The following is a 16191-nucleotide window of genomic DNA, read 5'->3' as shown; positions in this document are numbered from 1 at the left end:
TGTAAAGGAGCAGCATAGAGGCTTGTACTTTGCCAGTAACTTATGCAAGCCCCAATGTAAGCCATTTATGCTGTGTCTCATCCTGTGCTGTTTGTGGTTTATAAAATGGAAATAATAACACAGGCCTTCCCCTAGTAATGGTTCATGATTACTGAATTCAAGTTGATTCAATAGATTTTAATGCAGTTGCTAAATGGAGCAGTGGAGCAATTTAACTAACAACTGCAATTGTCGCAGTATAGGGAGTCTGTCTTACTATCTGGTGAAAGAATGGAGATGTTTGGATAAGAAACTTTGATTTTCTGTTTTTGGGAACTTTTTAGGCCCCGGTTTCTGGTGGTAGCCCCTGGGATCATCAGGCCTGGAGGAAATGTGACTGTAGGGGTGGAGCTTCTGGACCACAGCCCCTCAGAAGTCACTGTGAAGGCAGAGGTGCGCAAAATGGTGTCAAACATCACCATCACCATACTGGAAGCAGAAGAGGTCTTTGAAAAAGGTAAGATAAACAGCAAGATAAACAGCACCGAGTCCTACCTTTCTGCAGTAACAAGTAGAATATGTTAATAAAACCACGTGTTACGTAGGATAACAGAGAAACCCCAAACTTGCAGTGGATTAAATAATACTCTTTTAATTCTCATCCATATAAAGTCTGAAATGGTGTTCATGGGTTCTCTTCCAAATGGAGATTCTGTGACCAGGTTCCTTCCGTTTTGTGCCTCCATCATCATCAACATGTGGCTCCCAAGTCTGCAGGGGAAAAGCGTGGAGTTTCTCATGTGGGAGGTTTTCATAGGCCAGCCTAGAAATGGTTTATTTCCCTTCTGCTCATTTTCTAATGGCCATACTTACCTGCAAAGGAGGCTGGGAAATGTAGGCCAGCATATAATTAACACCTAGTTTCTGGAACAAAGCCATATTTATTGCATGCAGAGGAGTTTGCTAAATAGGCTGGTGAGAAGGAAAAGAGCTACACCACAGTTAAAACCCAGTTTTATGGAATGTTTCCTAATTTTTAAAATAACAAAGGAAAAAGAAAAATAGTGTGAAAATGGGAGCCATTTGTAAAAGAACTACTGTCTCTTGGTTCAAGTTTGAGCTCTAATGTGATCTGGATTAAACTGGGTGAATGAGGGAAAATATCGTATTTGTGGGGTAAATACTTAAACTTTTTTTCATTAAAATTAACGTTTATTGTATTTTTTCCGAATTGCAATAGTAATACAGGCTTAGTGCGTACAACTTGATAAACACTGGAAGTAAAGGAAATGAACCAGATGACCTGTAATCCTACTGCCAAAATTTAAACACTGTTAACTAGAAGCTTGTTTAGATAAATTTAGTCAGAGGCCAGAAATTGAAGCATAAGTTCTGATAATGTTGAGTTAACTTTACAAAAATCATGTAAAGGCACATAATAAAGGGTGGATGGGACTCCACAACAGTCCATTATATAAATGTTTATCCTGTGCCAGCATAGAGAAGTTAACACCATCATGAATCAAAGCTTATCTACATCAGGGTAGATACTGGTTGGATGGGTGGTCAGGAAGAGATGATGTGTGCAGGGACCAGGTCACTTTGTTCCTTGTAGGAGCAATGTCAGGGAAGCAGGAGGCCTTATTTTCCTGCAGAGGAGGAAGTGTAGGTTAGTGCTAAGATCTGCCTTTGTATCTCAGCACTGCGGTATACTAGTTGGGTAACCTTGGGCAGGTTACTTAACTGCTCATGGGGATAATGGAACTTACTGCTCAGGGCAGCTATCAAGTTAAAGTCAATATCTTGTACCTATTAGGTATTCGATAAACAGCAGCTGTTAATATTATTATTAGTAATAATATCAAAAAAGCAGATGCAGGAGGCATCATTTCCTTTTTATGTGGGGGCAGACCTCAACTTTCATTACTGAACAATCATTTCTGAAAATGAATGAATCCTTGCTTATGAGAGTGGCTAATGAAAACATTGAAATACTAAATCATAGCAGACAATACTTAAGGTGGCTCTACTTTTTATTTATCCATGAAGAATTTATAATTTTGGCTTTAGTAGTATGGCAGTTTTGCTGCAATGCAGAGATCAAAAATAACATGGGTGATTTTGATAAATATTGGGGGCTTTGCATGAACATTTGCCTACTCGTGCTTTAGAATTCCTTCTGTCATTGGCTTATCTGCAGTCTCCCTTATCAGTCTCTCTTCTTTTCCTTGTCTGCAAACAAATAATATCAGCACCAGGGTTCGTATTATTGTATTAACTTTATTCAGAGTTTTCTTTTGTGAGGAGAGTCCATCATATGCTCCTGGGAAGGCTCAAGTGCTGAAGTCCAGGTCGGACAACACTTGTCTTGGGAGCAAACCGGGTCTTTGAAAAAGAAAGAAGGAAAAAGCTGTTTCTTTCAGAGGCTGTTTTGGACTCTGTTGACAACTAATTTCATTGAAAATGCCACTGCTAGAGCACTCTCTGTTTTTCAGAGGAGACTATTACTCTATCAGAGGCTGTGAGTTATTGTTCTCAGAGCAGATGCTTCCTGTAATATTAGAGCTTAAGGATCAAGACATTTCTCCCTCCTTGTACTCACATCCTTTTCTTTATCTGACTTCTCCAGTTGTAACAATATGTAGATAAATGAGGATTTCTAAATCAGTGGTGTCTGTGTCTTTATACGATTCAAGTTTTTTTCCTGTCTTCCCCTTGTCACATAAACACAAATAAATACATCTGAGATCTGATTGTTTCATCACTTTCTCATGAGAGCCTCTAAGAAAAGGTTGGTTTTAGTAAAGATTTATCTCCTAGCAGAGCTGAGTAAGAGAAGGACTGTTTCCGAGTGGCTTGTTTCCAGCAGTCCTGACCTTCTTAGAAATCCCTTGGGGGAACTGCTTCCCTATAACCAGAATTGATTTCTGGCTTAATCTATGTCAGAAATAGTAATAACTAAAGCATTTGAATTGCAGAATATACTTTAATAAATGCAGAATCATAGTTATCGTTCTCAGGGATGAGTTTATTTACTCATTTGAGAGATATAGGGGAAGTTTTATTTACATTCCCACCCTTGAGGTCAGCAGCACTGATTACATTATAGTTAGTCTCTTTTCTTCTTTTTTTTTTTACATTAATTTTGCATTTATTGGGGATTGATTATGATTGTTTTCGGTGAACAATAGTCCTTCAGAAAAAGTGTTTCTATTCAACTTTGCCAAGTTCATCAGTGAAGGTGGGTTGTTGCTTCTTTATTGGTGAGATTCACATACTGAAGTGTACTTTTCATTATCTCCACCATCACCCCCATCACCACCACCATCGTCGTCATCATTGTCATCATTGTCATCAGCACTATCAGCAATTCCAGTGAGTGGAACTAGATTCATGAAGCTTATCTTCCTTTGCAAAACAGATTTAGTTAAGTAAACATAATTGACAAAACATAGTAAAAGATGATAGTAATAATTACCAGAGGAGAGAAGATGGAGCAGCTATTGGCATTTGAAATCAAGTCAGATTATATTGTTGGATAGAAGGTGAATCTGTTCCTTTGTCTTTTCCCATAGTGGTTGGTATATCTTCCCTTATTTATTGTGATATTGCCCTGGAATTCCATGCTGAATCAAGAAAGAAAAGCTAGGAACATTTTAATTCACAGTTCATAAGTGAGAACTAGCTCTTCATTTGTTAAGGTACATGAATAATTAGAGTATTTCTGAGGTCTTTGAAACCGTAATTTCTGCTTTTGTTCCTTCTGCTTTTACAATTTGCAGTTTTCCATTTGTAATCTTTCAGTATTTTTCCCTAGCAAGATTTGCTTCAAATGATAAAGAATACAACCTTTCAGCCGCCATTAACGAATTCATTATCACTGGTTTCATGTAAACCTGATTTAAGATAAAACCTGAATGGAAAATGCCAAACCTGAAATATTTGGGTCCTCTGCAGATGAGTATCTCCCTCCTGGTGAGTGCCCATTGGTCTGAAGGGACCGCGACCACTTCCTCCTTTCCACTGAGGTGTTGTGGTAAGACATACTCTATGAGTGTTCCTGTGTCCTTCAGTAACTTGCTTTTTCTTTTTGCCCCCAAATCTTGGAGATTTAGTGGTATATTTGTCCTTTATTGTCTCACCATCTTTCTCACATTGACTACAGTGTATTTTGTTTCCATCTTGATCCACTAAGGGTGGTAAATCAATATTTCTTAATCTTTAGATAAAACTTTAGATATTATTTGAAAAACTTAAAAAAAAAAAAACATCCAGTTCAGTTAGGATGGCTTTCTGGTTGAAACAAAGTTCCTGAATATAAATTTCATGACTCATAGATCAAAATGGTCCCATAGTGTTTATGAAAGCAGATTAATTAGTGTAGTGTGTGGGCAGATCTCCCAGGCAGGTTTTCACAGGCAGCTTTGCCAATAGAACTCAGTCTAAACCTGCACCTACTTGAGAATTATATTTAAATATAAAATATATTTAAATATTAAATATATATATGAAGATATATATTTATATATATATAAGTATATATATATATATATAGCACACAAGAATGAAGACATAGGAATATATATATATATATATATCTCAGCAGGTACCTGGTTGAGGTTAAAAGACCATAGTGTATTCATGGTGTCCTTGGGGTTTGATGCCAGGCTACCCGGGTGCAGGTGTTGGCCCTTCCGCTGATGGCTGTGTGGCTGGGAGCAGTCATCACCTCGTCAGACTTCAGCTTTGTCATCTGGAAAATAGTGGTTTCTGCCTTATACAATTATGCACATTATATGCATTTCTGTGAGGATTGAGTTAACATATTTACAGTGCTTGACACAAAGGAACTGTTCAAGAAAATAGTAGCTGTTGTTATTAGAAGAGAGTGGCAACAATTCATGTCTGAAGACAATTATTAACCAATCATTGGGATGAGCTTAAACTGGGAACTATATAAAAGGCACATCACTAGGTGGGAGAGGAAGTTGAGAAAATGGGATGAAGGGATTTAATGTATTAAATAATGAGTTTCCCCATGTGCCAGGGACTTTGTGGGCATTATTTAAAATCAACATTCCTATGAGATTATCTTATCTGTTATCACTATTATCTTCATTTTATAAATGAGGGAATTGAGGCCATGAGAGAACAATTAATTTTCCTGAGTTAGCTCAGTTAGTAAAATGGTGAAGCCTGCATTTAAAATTTATTCTGAGTCCAGAGACCATAAGGTTTTCCACTTTCTGGAAGAAAATGAAATATTTTTGTTCTACTTCAATTTGGGATAACAGTGCAATGTTGTATCAGTCATCATCCTCTAAAGTTATTTTCACATTTGCTTGCTGTGGTTTAGTCCTAGATCGAATGAAATCTCATTTCAGTCAAAAGCACCACAAGATGAAATGCCTGCACTCCTCTTCATTTACTTTGAACATCATAGGATTTAGAGCTCCGAAGGCCCCCAGAGATAAGCCAATTCAGTCACCTCATTTCATGACTGAGGAGGCCCGACCCTTGGTATTCAGTGACTCGCACAAGGGTAAAAGGTTTATCGGTGGCAGAGCAGGAAACAGAGGGTAGTTCCTCAAATTTGCCACCCAGTGCTATTTCCATTATACCCTAGGAAACTTTCCTAGCATATGGAGAAGTGTGTGTAAAATCTAGGATCTATTTGCAAAAGTTGATTCATCTGATAGGGGACAAAATAAGGCTAACTAAGGAGTTTAAAATGCTTACTTGTGTATTTGTGCAAGTTTCTTCTTTCCGCTCATGGCAGAATTGCTCTTTATGGACTGATGGTTCTGAGAAAGGGGTGGGGACGAGGCTGGAAGCCTCATAGATCTTTCTAAAATTAAATTCTATTTCATTGTTCCTCAAAGTGTGTATTGTACTTATTAAAAATGCAGTTTCGTGCCCTCCTCTCAAGACACAGGTAAGGTCCAGGACTCTGAGCTGTATTGTAAGTGGTTGCCACAGGTGATTCACATTAAAGTGTGAGCCCTGCCCTTTTGTATCTCACAAATTTTACTTGACGGAGTACCGCAGAGCTGGAGCATGAGTGGCATACCCTTGCAAGCTAATAATTCCTGGCAGCTGAGAGGCCCCTCTCTCTGACTTCTGTATTTGCATTTCAAGTAGCCCCCAGCCCTAAGCTTTGGTGTTAATTTTTAAGTGGTGGAAAAACATGTGTTGGGGTTTGATTATGAATCAGTGATTGGGTGAATTTGAAAGTGAATATGCAGATTCTCTAAACTCCAGGATAAACATGTGCTGCTTCTTTTCTAACCCTGAATGAGTCATTGTCCTAGTGACTCACTAAAGGGTTGCGGTGGAAACAGAAATCAGATCCTGTATGAACTTGGGCTGGGTTGCTGTTTGATCCTTTATGTTCTGTTAAGAGGGCTTTAAACTAGTTGTTTCTTCACTGGCAGTTCCCCAGTTTATTTTTTATTTGTTGAATATTGCTGTACATGAAATGTGAATGGAAGAGGGATGGTGAAAAAGAGAAAGGAAGATATTGGGGGAGGTTAGAGGTCCCAGAAAGATAATATATAATAGCAAAAGTGCAGAAGACTGGAGAAGTTTTATTTCTTGTTTACATAAAAAGTTCAATGAGGTTTGTAAACAGTGCTTCTTGTGTGTGACCCTGTGCCTGGCAACTGTTACCTTTTATTTCCAGAGCCGTACAAATGTCCATTCATAAATGTCCCACCTCTGCTGACTTACTTGGCATTTACTGGTAACAGTTATTTCACATACCAGGGCATTAGAGAAGGCAAGGGTGTGCTGGAGGGTGGAGCTGACGGCTGGGTGTGGCAGTCATGGGAATGGCAGAGAGGTTTGTGTGTTTTCCAAAATGATAATTATGTTCTGCTTTGGATGTGAGTTTAGAGACACATCCAGGTGGAAATGCCCAGCAGATGGTTTTGAAACTGTAGCCAGGGATAGAGTTGAAGGCCTAATTTTCATAGAGGCAGACAGTATTTGAAGTCATGGGAATGTCGGAGATGCACAAGAGAGGCAGAGCTTATGGAAAGCACAAGCCTGATGATAAGAAGCTTGGGAAAAGGAATGAAATCAATGAAAGGGGTAGACAATGAGCAGTCAGAGGCAGGAATAGACTGAAGATGGTGAAATGTCTCAGAAGCCAAGGGAAGAGGGAGTTCCAAGAAGGAAGATTTTAATAGTGCCAGGTATCCCAGAAGGTCAGAAAAGTTGAGGACAGAGAAAAGACCTTCTCTGGTGACCCTCAGGCAAATGGTTTTAAGTCAAGTGTTGGGAGCAAAAGCCAAGTGTTAAGGAATAAATGGATTATGAGAAAATATCAGAAAGTGTACACAGTCCTTCTGGAAGTTTGTTGAGAGAAGGGAGATGAGATTGTCTCTTAAAGCGCCCAGTAGAAATGGTTGGTGCAATGGCTGATAAGAATAGTTGGTGCAAAAGATAGTAGATAATTTACGAGCAAGAATGGGTGGGATCAGGAGCACAGGTGAGTAGATTATCCTTAAAACAACCTTTACTTTTTCCTTTGATACTGGAGGGAAATAGAGAATGGGTTAGGAAAGAAATATTTTGATGTATAAAATTGAGATAAAGAATAAAGTTGTGTTTTAGGAAAACTTTGCCATAAGTAATCTACCTTTCTCTAACTTTTACAGATCTGGCCATCCCATTATAGGAAATGAGGATAAATGTTAAAAGTAGTGGCACATTTGAAGAGAAACACAGGATTTGAGATATTCCCTGGTGGTGCCTTAAACTGCGTCACTGCTCAATTATGGGATATTAGAATGCAAGAGCTGGTACTTTCATTGGTATCTGGGGGATACTGCTTGAGGGAGAAAAGAGAAGAGGAGAGCTGTTTCTGGGGGTAATATGACTCACTTGAAGCTTGAAAGGATGGGGTAGAGTTTTCTTTTTTTTATTACTGCTGTGGTTATCAGTTTGAATAAAAAGTAGAATTGTAAGTCCCCATCTCTCAGTGCAGGGACAAAACTTGCAAAGATTACAGTGGATCCTGCTTTTGCTCTTTCTCTTCTACTCTACACTTTTCTCAGGAAGATTCCATGACTTAACTTTCTTCCCTTGCAGAGGTCAAGGTGAAATGGTCACAGAAGATTTGGTTGAGGGAGTAGGAGTAAGTAGGTAGTGGGCAGGTCTGTGGGTATTTAGTTTTGTAGAAATGATTCATGCATTAATATCTGAAAGCCAGAGTGATAAGAGCTTGCAAATAAATGGTGAGGAAAGTTGTTTTTAAGAGCACCTGGTACCTTCCTTTTGGCAGGCCAATGTTAGGAATTTACATTCGTGAAAAGGTAGCTGACGGAAATGATTTTGAATTATTAAAACTTAAATTTCACCAAAATATGTGTTGAGTCTAATCAGAAATATAGCTAAGGCAGGACATTTATTATTTAGAGCATTACAAACATGTATTAGGTACCAAACTATAGATGGCACAATGCTGGGGGACATAAATATTTAGTGACCACACAAAGTTCTCATCCCTGTGCTCCTCATAGGGAAGGAAAGTAGGTTTCATGTCATGACCATTTCAATATGGCCAACTCAAGTTGATAGTAGAGGCTGCTTAGAGTGCTGTATTGATGGTTTCAAGGTCAAGTCTGGGTTTACTGGAACAGAGTGTTAGCTGGATTAGCTCTGTCTGCTATGGGCATGGAAGGAGGGGGTGTGGAATGAGTGCCGCAAATGATTCTGTTGGGTAGGAGAGGGAAGATTGCCTACAAGGCTTGTTGTGACTACATAGGGGGCTTTCAGAGGGGCTTGAGGTAATAATAACATAGATCATGATAAAAGATGGAAGAGTGGGTGTGTCCAAATAGTAACATGAGAGGGGAGTGAGCTACAGAGGAGGGACAGAGAGAAATATGAGGTTGTGTTAAGACTGCTGTTTTGGAAGGAACAGCTAGCTGGGTCTGTCCAGTACGGTTTGAGAGGCTCAGTGGATAAGAATGGGGACTTTGGAGCCACACTGGAAGTAAACCTTGGTACCACCTCTTATTGCTTATGTAACCTTGGGAAAGTCACTTCATCTCATTTGTATAATGGGGATAATAATAGTTCTTACTTAATAATGTTGTAGGGAGGATTAAATGAGATAATGCTTTAGAGCTGCACTGTCCAGTATGGTATCCGCTAGCTGCATGTGGTTTCTGAGCACTTGAATTGTGGCTAGTATACATTGAGATGTGCCATGAGTGTAAAATACAAGCTGGACTTTGATATATTGTGTTAAAATAAATTATATTATTGAAATTAGTTTTACCCATTTCTTTTTACTTTTTTAAAGTGCTGCTTTAGAGCATTTATCACAATGCCCAACCCATAGTAAATACTAAATAAATGTAAGCTGTATTGTACTTAGGATTTCCCAGTGTCAGGATAATACAGGTGATGTCTCTTCCCAAGTGCAGGCCTGTGGCATGAATCCAGGTCTCTGGTGATGCTGCTTGATTTTGAGTCAAGTGGGCCTTCAACCCACTTATCTCTTGAGGAAGTCTCCTTAACGAGAACACCATACGTAACAAAGGGTCGATAAAAACTTTTTCAATAAAGGGTCGGATGGTAAATATTTTAGGAGTTTGCTGGCTTGATGGTCAACTCTGCCTTTGTAGTACAAAGCAGCTGTAGACAGTGCATAAATGAAATGAGCTTGGCTGTGTACCAACAGCACTTTGTTTATGAATGTTCAAATTTGGAGTTACTAGAATTTTCACATCATGAGATATTCTCCTTCTTTTGATTTTTTCCCCAACTATTCAAAAATGTAAAACCACTCTTATTTTCTGGCATGGGTTGGAAAGCTCATCCCTGCTATAATAAATGCCTTGTACGTTTAGCACCCAGAAGCCTTGCTTGACCCTTTGGTTTTTCATTTGTATTTAGAATACATTTAGTTTATCTTGTGTCATTTTATTAATTTTACTTTTAGTGGGTTTTTGTTTGTCCTATTTTAGGTTCAGTGGTCTAAATGGAACAAAATGTTATTTATGAAACATTTGTTTAGAAATTTGGAAGCAAGAGGAGGCAGGAGAGAAAAAATAAAACAAGTATGTAAGGGATCCATAGAGATCTTTTTGTTTTGTTTTGTTTTGCTTGAAATAACTGTGTTTTCTTTACAGATTTAATTAATTGAATAGTTGCTTAGCCTTAAAGTGACGTTAAACTGTGAAGCAGAAACATATTTTAAGGTGTTGTCTTCCACAGATTTGTGGTAGAAAATCCCATTTCTTACTCTGTCCATCTGTAGATCAAAGAAAATCCTTCTCACAGTAATGACAGAATATTTAATAAATTAGTAAAGAGATAAAAATTCTCAGTTGAAAAAGTGATACACTTAAGTTAGTGACTACATATTACTGAATAGCAGAGAACTGCTGAAAATAATTAGGCAGCAAATTCTAAATTGTGCTTAATATAGTGGAAAATGCATTTTTTTTAAACAGAATATTTCTGGCTTAGTTGGATTTCTAGTTACACACTATTCTGTCCCATCAGTGATTCTCCATCAAGCTCTTTGGTGAGCACAGATGTCGAAAGAGGCAACATATGGTATTATAGAGTGTGTTTAAAAAGTTAAGGAAAGGTTAGTTTTTGTGTATGCTTATTACACAATTTAAAAATAGCTTTGACTATATTTGTAAATCAAATGAACAGTTCTCAGGCCTGTGCCAAGTGTGAAGCATAAAAACAAGGTTTCTTTTGAGTTGCTGAGGTGATGTTGGGAAGGAGAAAGCATCTGAAAGTTTTTTAAGATGGACTTTCTCTGGTTATACACAAAAAATGATCTGTATTTTACAAAGTTATCTACAGTGTTAAGAAGAACTTTACATAACAGAGAGACTCTTTAATTAGTGATTTAAAAGGATGCCATGCAGTGTTTCACAAAGTGGTGACTATTTTCTGGTTATGAGTAAAGCCTTGCCAAAAGGGAAAAAAGGTTCACAGTAATTTGCAAATACTATCTATTTAATCCTGAATCTAGCAACAGCAGAAAAAGAGAATACTCTTCAAAGGTCTTCTGTACTCCCCTGTCCTTCTTCCCCAATTTTATGTTTCGGTGGTGTACATTATTGCTAAAATGTTATGACTTTCAAATAAGATTTATTAAGTGCCTAGGAAATTCCAAGCTGTGTTTGTAAATTTAAGGGGAGATAGCAAATTGAGAAAATTTTGAGTACTTAAAGTTGACCTTTTAATAAGACCAGTTAGTAGGCCTTAAATTAGATCTCTCTGCATATCCTCTGAGTTATTCCCTGGATGGAGCAAGAAATAGGGGGTGGTTGGGGGCATCTCAGTTTCTACACTGCAGTGTTTGGGTGGAGCGTCTGTTTCTGCCTGTGTATCTTTCCTGGGTTTGTGACATGTCTGAGCAGTCCGATGTAGGTATGCAGTTAACCCTCTCTTGCAGTTTCTCTCTAATGAGGAAATCCCTCAAAGTTTGACTCTGTTAAGAATTACATTTAAAAAACTATGAAATGAGATTTCCTGCACTTCAGATCTGGTTAGCTTGTTTGGAATTGCAAAAATGCTTGCCCTCCAGTTTATCAACTTCTGAGATTTATTTGGATTGTAGACTCTGGCTGTTTTTTACTTTCTTCTTGCTTGATGTCACTGAGATAAAAATATCCCCCCTCCCCCCCAATTCTTTGTAAATTTGCAGGGTGGGAGGTAGCTTGTATGTCAGTTCATGATGAAAAGGAAGCACATTGTTTCCTCTAGTCTCCGAGCTGACAAAATAGTCAACCCTGATGGTTTATCCTAACATACTGAAAGACAAGTAACTTGCATTAATCCAGGGTTCTGGTTTGTTGGAGCCCAGGTCACTACAGTTTATTTTTTTCTCCTTTATTTGAATGTGGGACATTGTGGCCAATGCTTTGCTGTGCTGCCCAGATCCCCCTTTAGAGATGAAGGACCCATTCCCCCAGCTGCTGGGAGTGCGGCTGTCGAATTGCCTGGTGGCAGACTGCCCTTGGAGCCGGCCCCCTTAGGTGATTGCATCAGGTGGAGACAGTTGTTCTACCTATGGTTGCAACCCTTCTGGGGGCAGTTCACATCCCATGTCTGATTGAGGTTGGGTATAAAGGACCAGCCCCTTCACTCCAACTCAGTACAACTCTCAAGGGTCACCTCAGTTTCCTGGCTCCCCATGGGTTCTGCTGAGGCCTCTGTTGAGCCTGCATTGCAGCTCCACTTCTGCCTTGGCACAGTCCTTCCTTCTTCCTTCTCCGTTCTCCAGTTGCTGATCCCAAGAGCACTCCCTAGTGAACCTCCTGTACTTTCTATCTCAGGATCTGCTTCTAGGGAGCCCGACCTGTGACAGATGTGGCTACTGTTTAACTTTCCTTTGAAGATAGATTTTTCAGATCTTGGAATTAACTTCAAACATACCAAAACTGTGTAGTCTGAAGAACTGACAGAAGAGCTTTCTGGTTTTTATATCCTTTTCAGAAGTTCTTGTATAATAGAAATTATTTTAAAATGAGCACTGCTACTGCAGTGTTTATAGTATAACTATAAAGGTTGGAAGAAACATTATGGAACATTTGGTGACTGATTTCGTAGACTTGAGGAGAGAAAGGAGTCCAAGGTGACTGAAACTTAGAATTCTGTGACTGAGGAGGTACTGACATCGACGTGCATGAACAGGCTATCCAGGCTGTGGAACTTCCATAAGAATCAAATGCATGCATAATAGAAGAACAAAAATACAGCTGTTATTCCTGTACTGAGAGGCAGTACTGAGGGAGTGGTTTAGAGCACAGATCTGAGAGCCAGGCTGCCTGGGTTAGATTCTTGGCTCCTCTACTTCTTTTCTCTATGACTTAACCCTATGACTCAGGGTTCTCATTTGTAAAATAACGATGTGATACTTCATAGAATTGAATGAATTAATATGTGTAAAGCTTTTAGAACTCTCAATAAGTATTATCTATTATTATATTAGTCACAAAATTAAAAAGTCTTATGCCTTCAGGTCTGTTGGTCATTTTATAGCTTCAAAGTAAAAATGCAAGTCTGCCGTTTTTTTAGAGCAGTGCTGTGAGCCACATGTGTAAGTTTAAATTTTTTAGTAGCCATATTAAAAAAGTAAAAATAAACAGGTGAAATTAATTTTAATATATTTTATTTATTTGTTAAAATAAATAATATATTTTATTTATTTAAAATAAATAATAATTTATTTTATTTTATTTAATAAAAATATTTATTTTTATTTTATTTAGAATATATTTTATTTATTTATTTACTTATTGATATTTTATAATCAATTTAGCATATAATCACTAATAAAATTATTAACAAGATATTTAACTTTTTTTTGTTGTTGTTCCAAGTGTTAGAGACATGAAACCTGGGATATATTTTAAACTTGCAGCACAATTCAATTTGGACTGGCCATATTTCAAGTGCTCCATAGTCTAATGTGACTGGTTAGAGATTTGCTACCTAATCTTTTTCATTTCAAAAGTGCTTTAGTTATCTATTCCTGTGAAATAAGCCACTCCCAAAACTTAGTAGCTTACAAGAATAGTGGTTTATTATTTCTTACAATTCTCACTTTTATTTACTAGCTTTTTAATCCATTGATGATTATTGCCTAAATTAATTACTGCTGTGATGGTTGCAAAAAATTTTCTAATTCCTATGATTCTTTCCACACTTAATAGTTAGTATTCTATGGTAAAGAACTTTTTTCCTCTCCATTTAGTCATTTCTTTAATGATTATAGCAGCATGAATTCATAGAATCTTGTTTTATTCAGTACTTTATAAACCTTTACTACTATTTTTTATTTTATTGTTCAAATTGGCCACAATTTATATATCCTTTGAATTTTTTTGTGGTAAAATATGTACAACATAAAATTTCCTACTTTAACCACTTTCAAGTATACATTTCAATGGTGTTAATTACACGCACAGTGTGTTAACTACATGCATGATGATGTGCTGCCATCACCATCATTCATTGCCAAACTTTTCTGTCACCCCAAACAGAACACTGTACCCATTAAACCTTAACTCCCCATTCCCCCTCTCCACTGTCCTGGTAACCTGTACTCTACTTTCAATTTCCATGAAATTTTTTTGTGTGCATATTCTAGTTATTTAAGTAGAATCTCACAATATCTGACCTTTTGTGTCTGGCTTATTTCACTCAGCATGATGTTTCAAGGTTCATCCATGTTGTTGCATTTGTCAGAACTTCATTTCTTTTTATGACTGAATAATATTCCACTGTATATATTTACACATTTTAGTTTGATCCATTAATCTGTTGATGGGCACTTGAGTTGCTCCCCTGTTTTGTCAATTGTAAATAATGCTGCTGTGAATATTGGTGCACAAATATCTGTTTGAGTCCCTGTTTCAGTTCTCTCTAGTATATAACCTAGAAGTGGGATTGCCATGATTGTACTTCTTTTAATAGAGAAAACACTTTCTCTCCATGTGCTGAGGGACCTGGTAAGAACAGAGCAAATTATGATATATGGAGAATATTCTCAATTTCCATTTTTTTCTGTGTTGAAATGTTTAAATATTTCAGTTCAAATATTTCACAGATCTTTTTGCCTGCAGAGTACTATACCTCTCTTCAACAAATATTTTCTCTATTTATGATTTGTTTGATTGTCTAACCAAGTTTAGTTGCTGCAATATTATAGAGCTTCCCAATTTCATTTCAATTCAATATAGAATATGTTTATCCCATTAAAAATAAGCTAATTAATTAAAAAAACTCACCAAAGATATATTTTTATATGACATTTTGGCTTGATAGTCTTGATTACGTGAGAAAGAGGTAATGAGAAAGCCTGTACCTTCTTCCTGTCATGAACACAATTGTGTAGAAATGTGTGCTTGGAGCCAAGGCAACCATTTTGCAATCAAAAGATGTTATACCACAAGTTCCCAAACTATGCACTGAGGCACCCCGTAGTGCCACTGTGAACTTGCAAAGGGCATCAGAAGGAATTTTTAATTTTCAAGAGAAAGTTTTTAAAGAGTGATCTTTGACATTTGTCCAACTTTGTGCAAATCATTAGATCAAGATAGTTTACTGTTTCAACATTAGATTTCACTACATTCATTTTGATAACATCATATCATCATGAAGCTGGGTTTTTGGCAATTGCTGTGATTTTTTTTTAAAGTACTATGCAAAAATCAATGTAGAATGGAAATTGAGGGTGGTGATATCTAGGTTTGCGAAGTTGTGCTGTGTCCAAAAGGCACATACATGCTGTTAGTAATTGTGGTTATTTAACAGTAAAATAAAAATATTTTTTCTTTAAAAAAAAGAAATAAGCTAATGAAAAGAAGATTCTTCCACAAGTTGAGATAGTCCCAAAGCACAGTTAAAGACTCTTAAAGTTAAACCTTGTGTAAACAAAACACATTCTGTAATAAAATTTTGCTAAAAGAATTATTTTTAAGAATCCAGGATGAATGCTAAATCAGGATGCTGGAGTAACAGTCTTAACCTGGTGAGCTCTCACCTGTCTAAAAGGCCTTTCAAGATCTGGCCCAGCCTCTCCTCTGCCTACCTCCACTCATGCCTGTGGTCTTGTCTCACTGAGTTTGTTGCACTTTCCAAATTTGGTAGACTCTTGTTGACCTCCACTCCTTTGCACTGGCTGTTCCTCTGCCTGGAACACTCTTCCCTTCTGTCCTCACCTAGTTAATATTTCCTCATCCCATAACTCTAGATGCTGGCATCATTTTCTCTGGGTGCCTTCCCCAATCCAGCTTACAACTCAGTCTGTGTTGGATGTCCCTCTGATGTGCTTCCTATCCTACGTCTATCATAGCCCTGACCCATTGAACCATAACTCTCTGTTCCATTGCTCCTCCTTCTTCTCCCTTTCAAAATACTGTTAGTCCAGTATCCTATTATTTAAGAGTCCTGCTCTTTGCTTCCTATAGTGACACTCAGTTATCAGATAAACTTATCTCTGCTGGCTGCTCAGTGATGTTGATGAATTTTTGCACTGCACCAAAGCCTACCCATCCATTGGTCTTCAAAGTGGGTGTGCACAAATCTGGGGTTGAGAATCTGGATGTAGGTAGACATGTACTAACTTTCATCTTTTTAATTTTTATTGAGAAAAACTAAGAAATTAAACTTTCCCAATATTTAACATCTTAAATATTGTTTGAGAGAAATGCATGTATATAACTT

General features: G+C 37.5%; 1 protein-coding gene across 2 annotated transcripts in view; it reads left to right on the top strand.

Annotated features, from left to right (window-relative positions):
* Positions 1–16191, top strand: part of CD109 (CD109 molecule) — a 243344-nt gene that overhangs the window by 54052 nt on the left and 173101 nt on the right. For both annotated transcript variants that reach the window (XM_037844054.1, XM_037844053.1), the window contains one exon: positions 324–496. In XM_037844054.1, the coding sequence (XP_037699982.1) occupies positions 324–496 (173 nt within the window). The remainder of the gene's footprint in view (positions 1–323; positions 497–16191) is intronic.

Source organism: Choloepus didactylus, chromosome 7 (genome assembly GCF_015220235.1).
Source record: "Choloepus didactylus isolate mChoDid1 chromosome 7, mChoDid1.pri, whole genome shotgun sequence".
NCBI classification, from domain to species: Eukaryota; Metazoa; Chordata; class Mammalia; order Pilosa; family Megalonychidae; genus Choloepus; species Choloepus didactylus.
The sequence above is the reverse complement of the archived record's forward strand: the minus strand, read 5'-3'. Positions and strand labels throughout refer to the sequence as shown.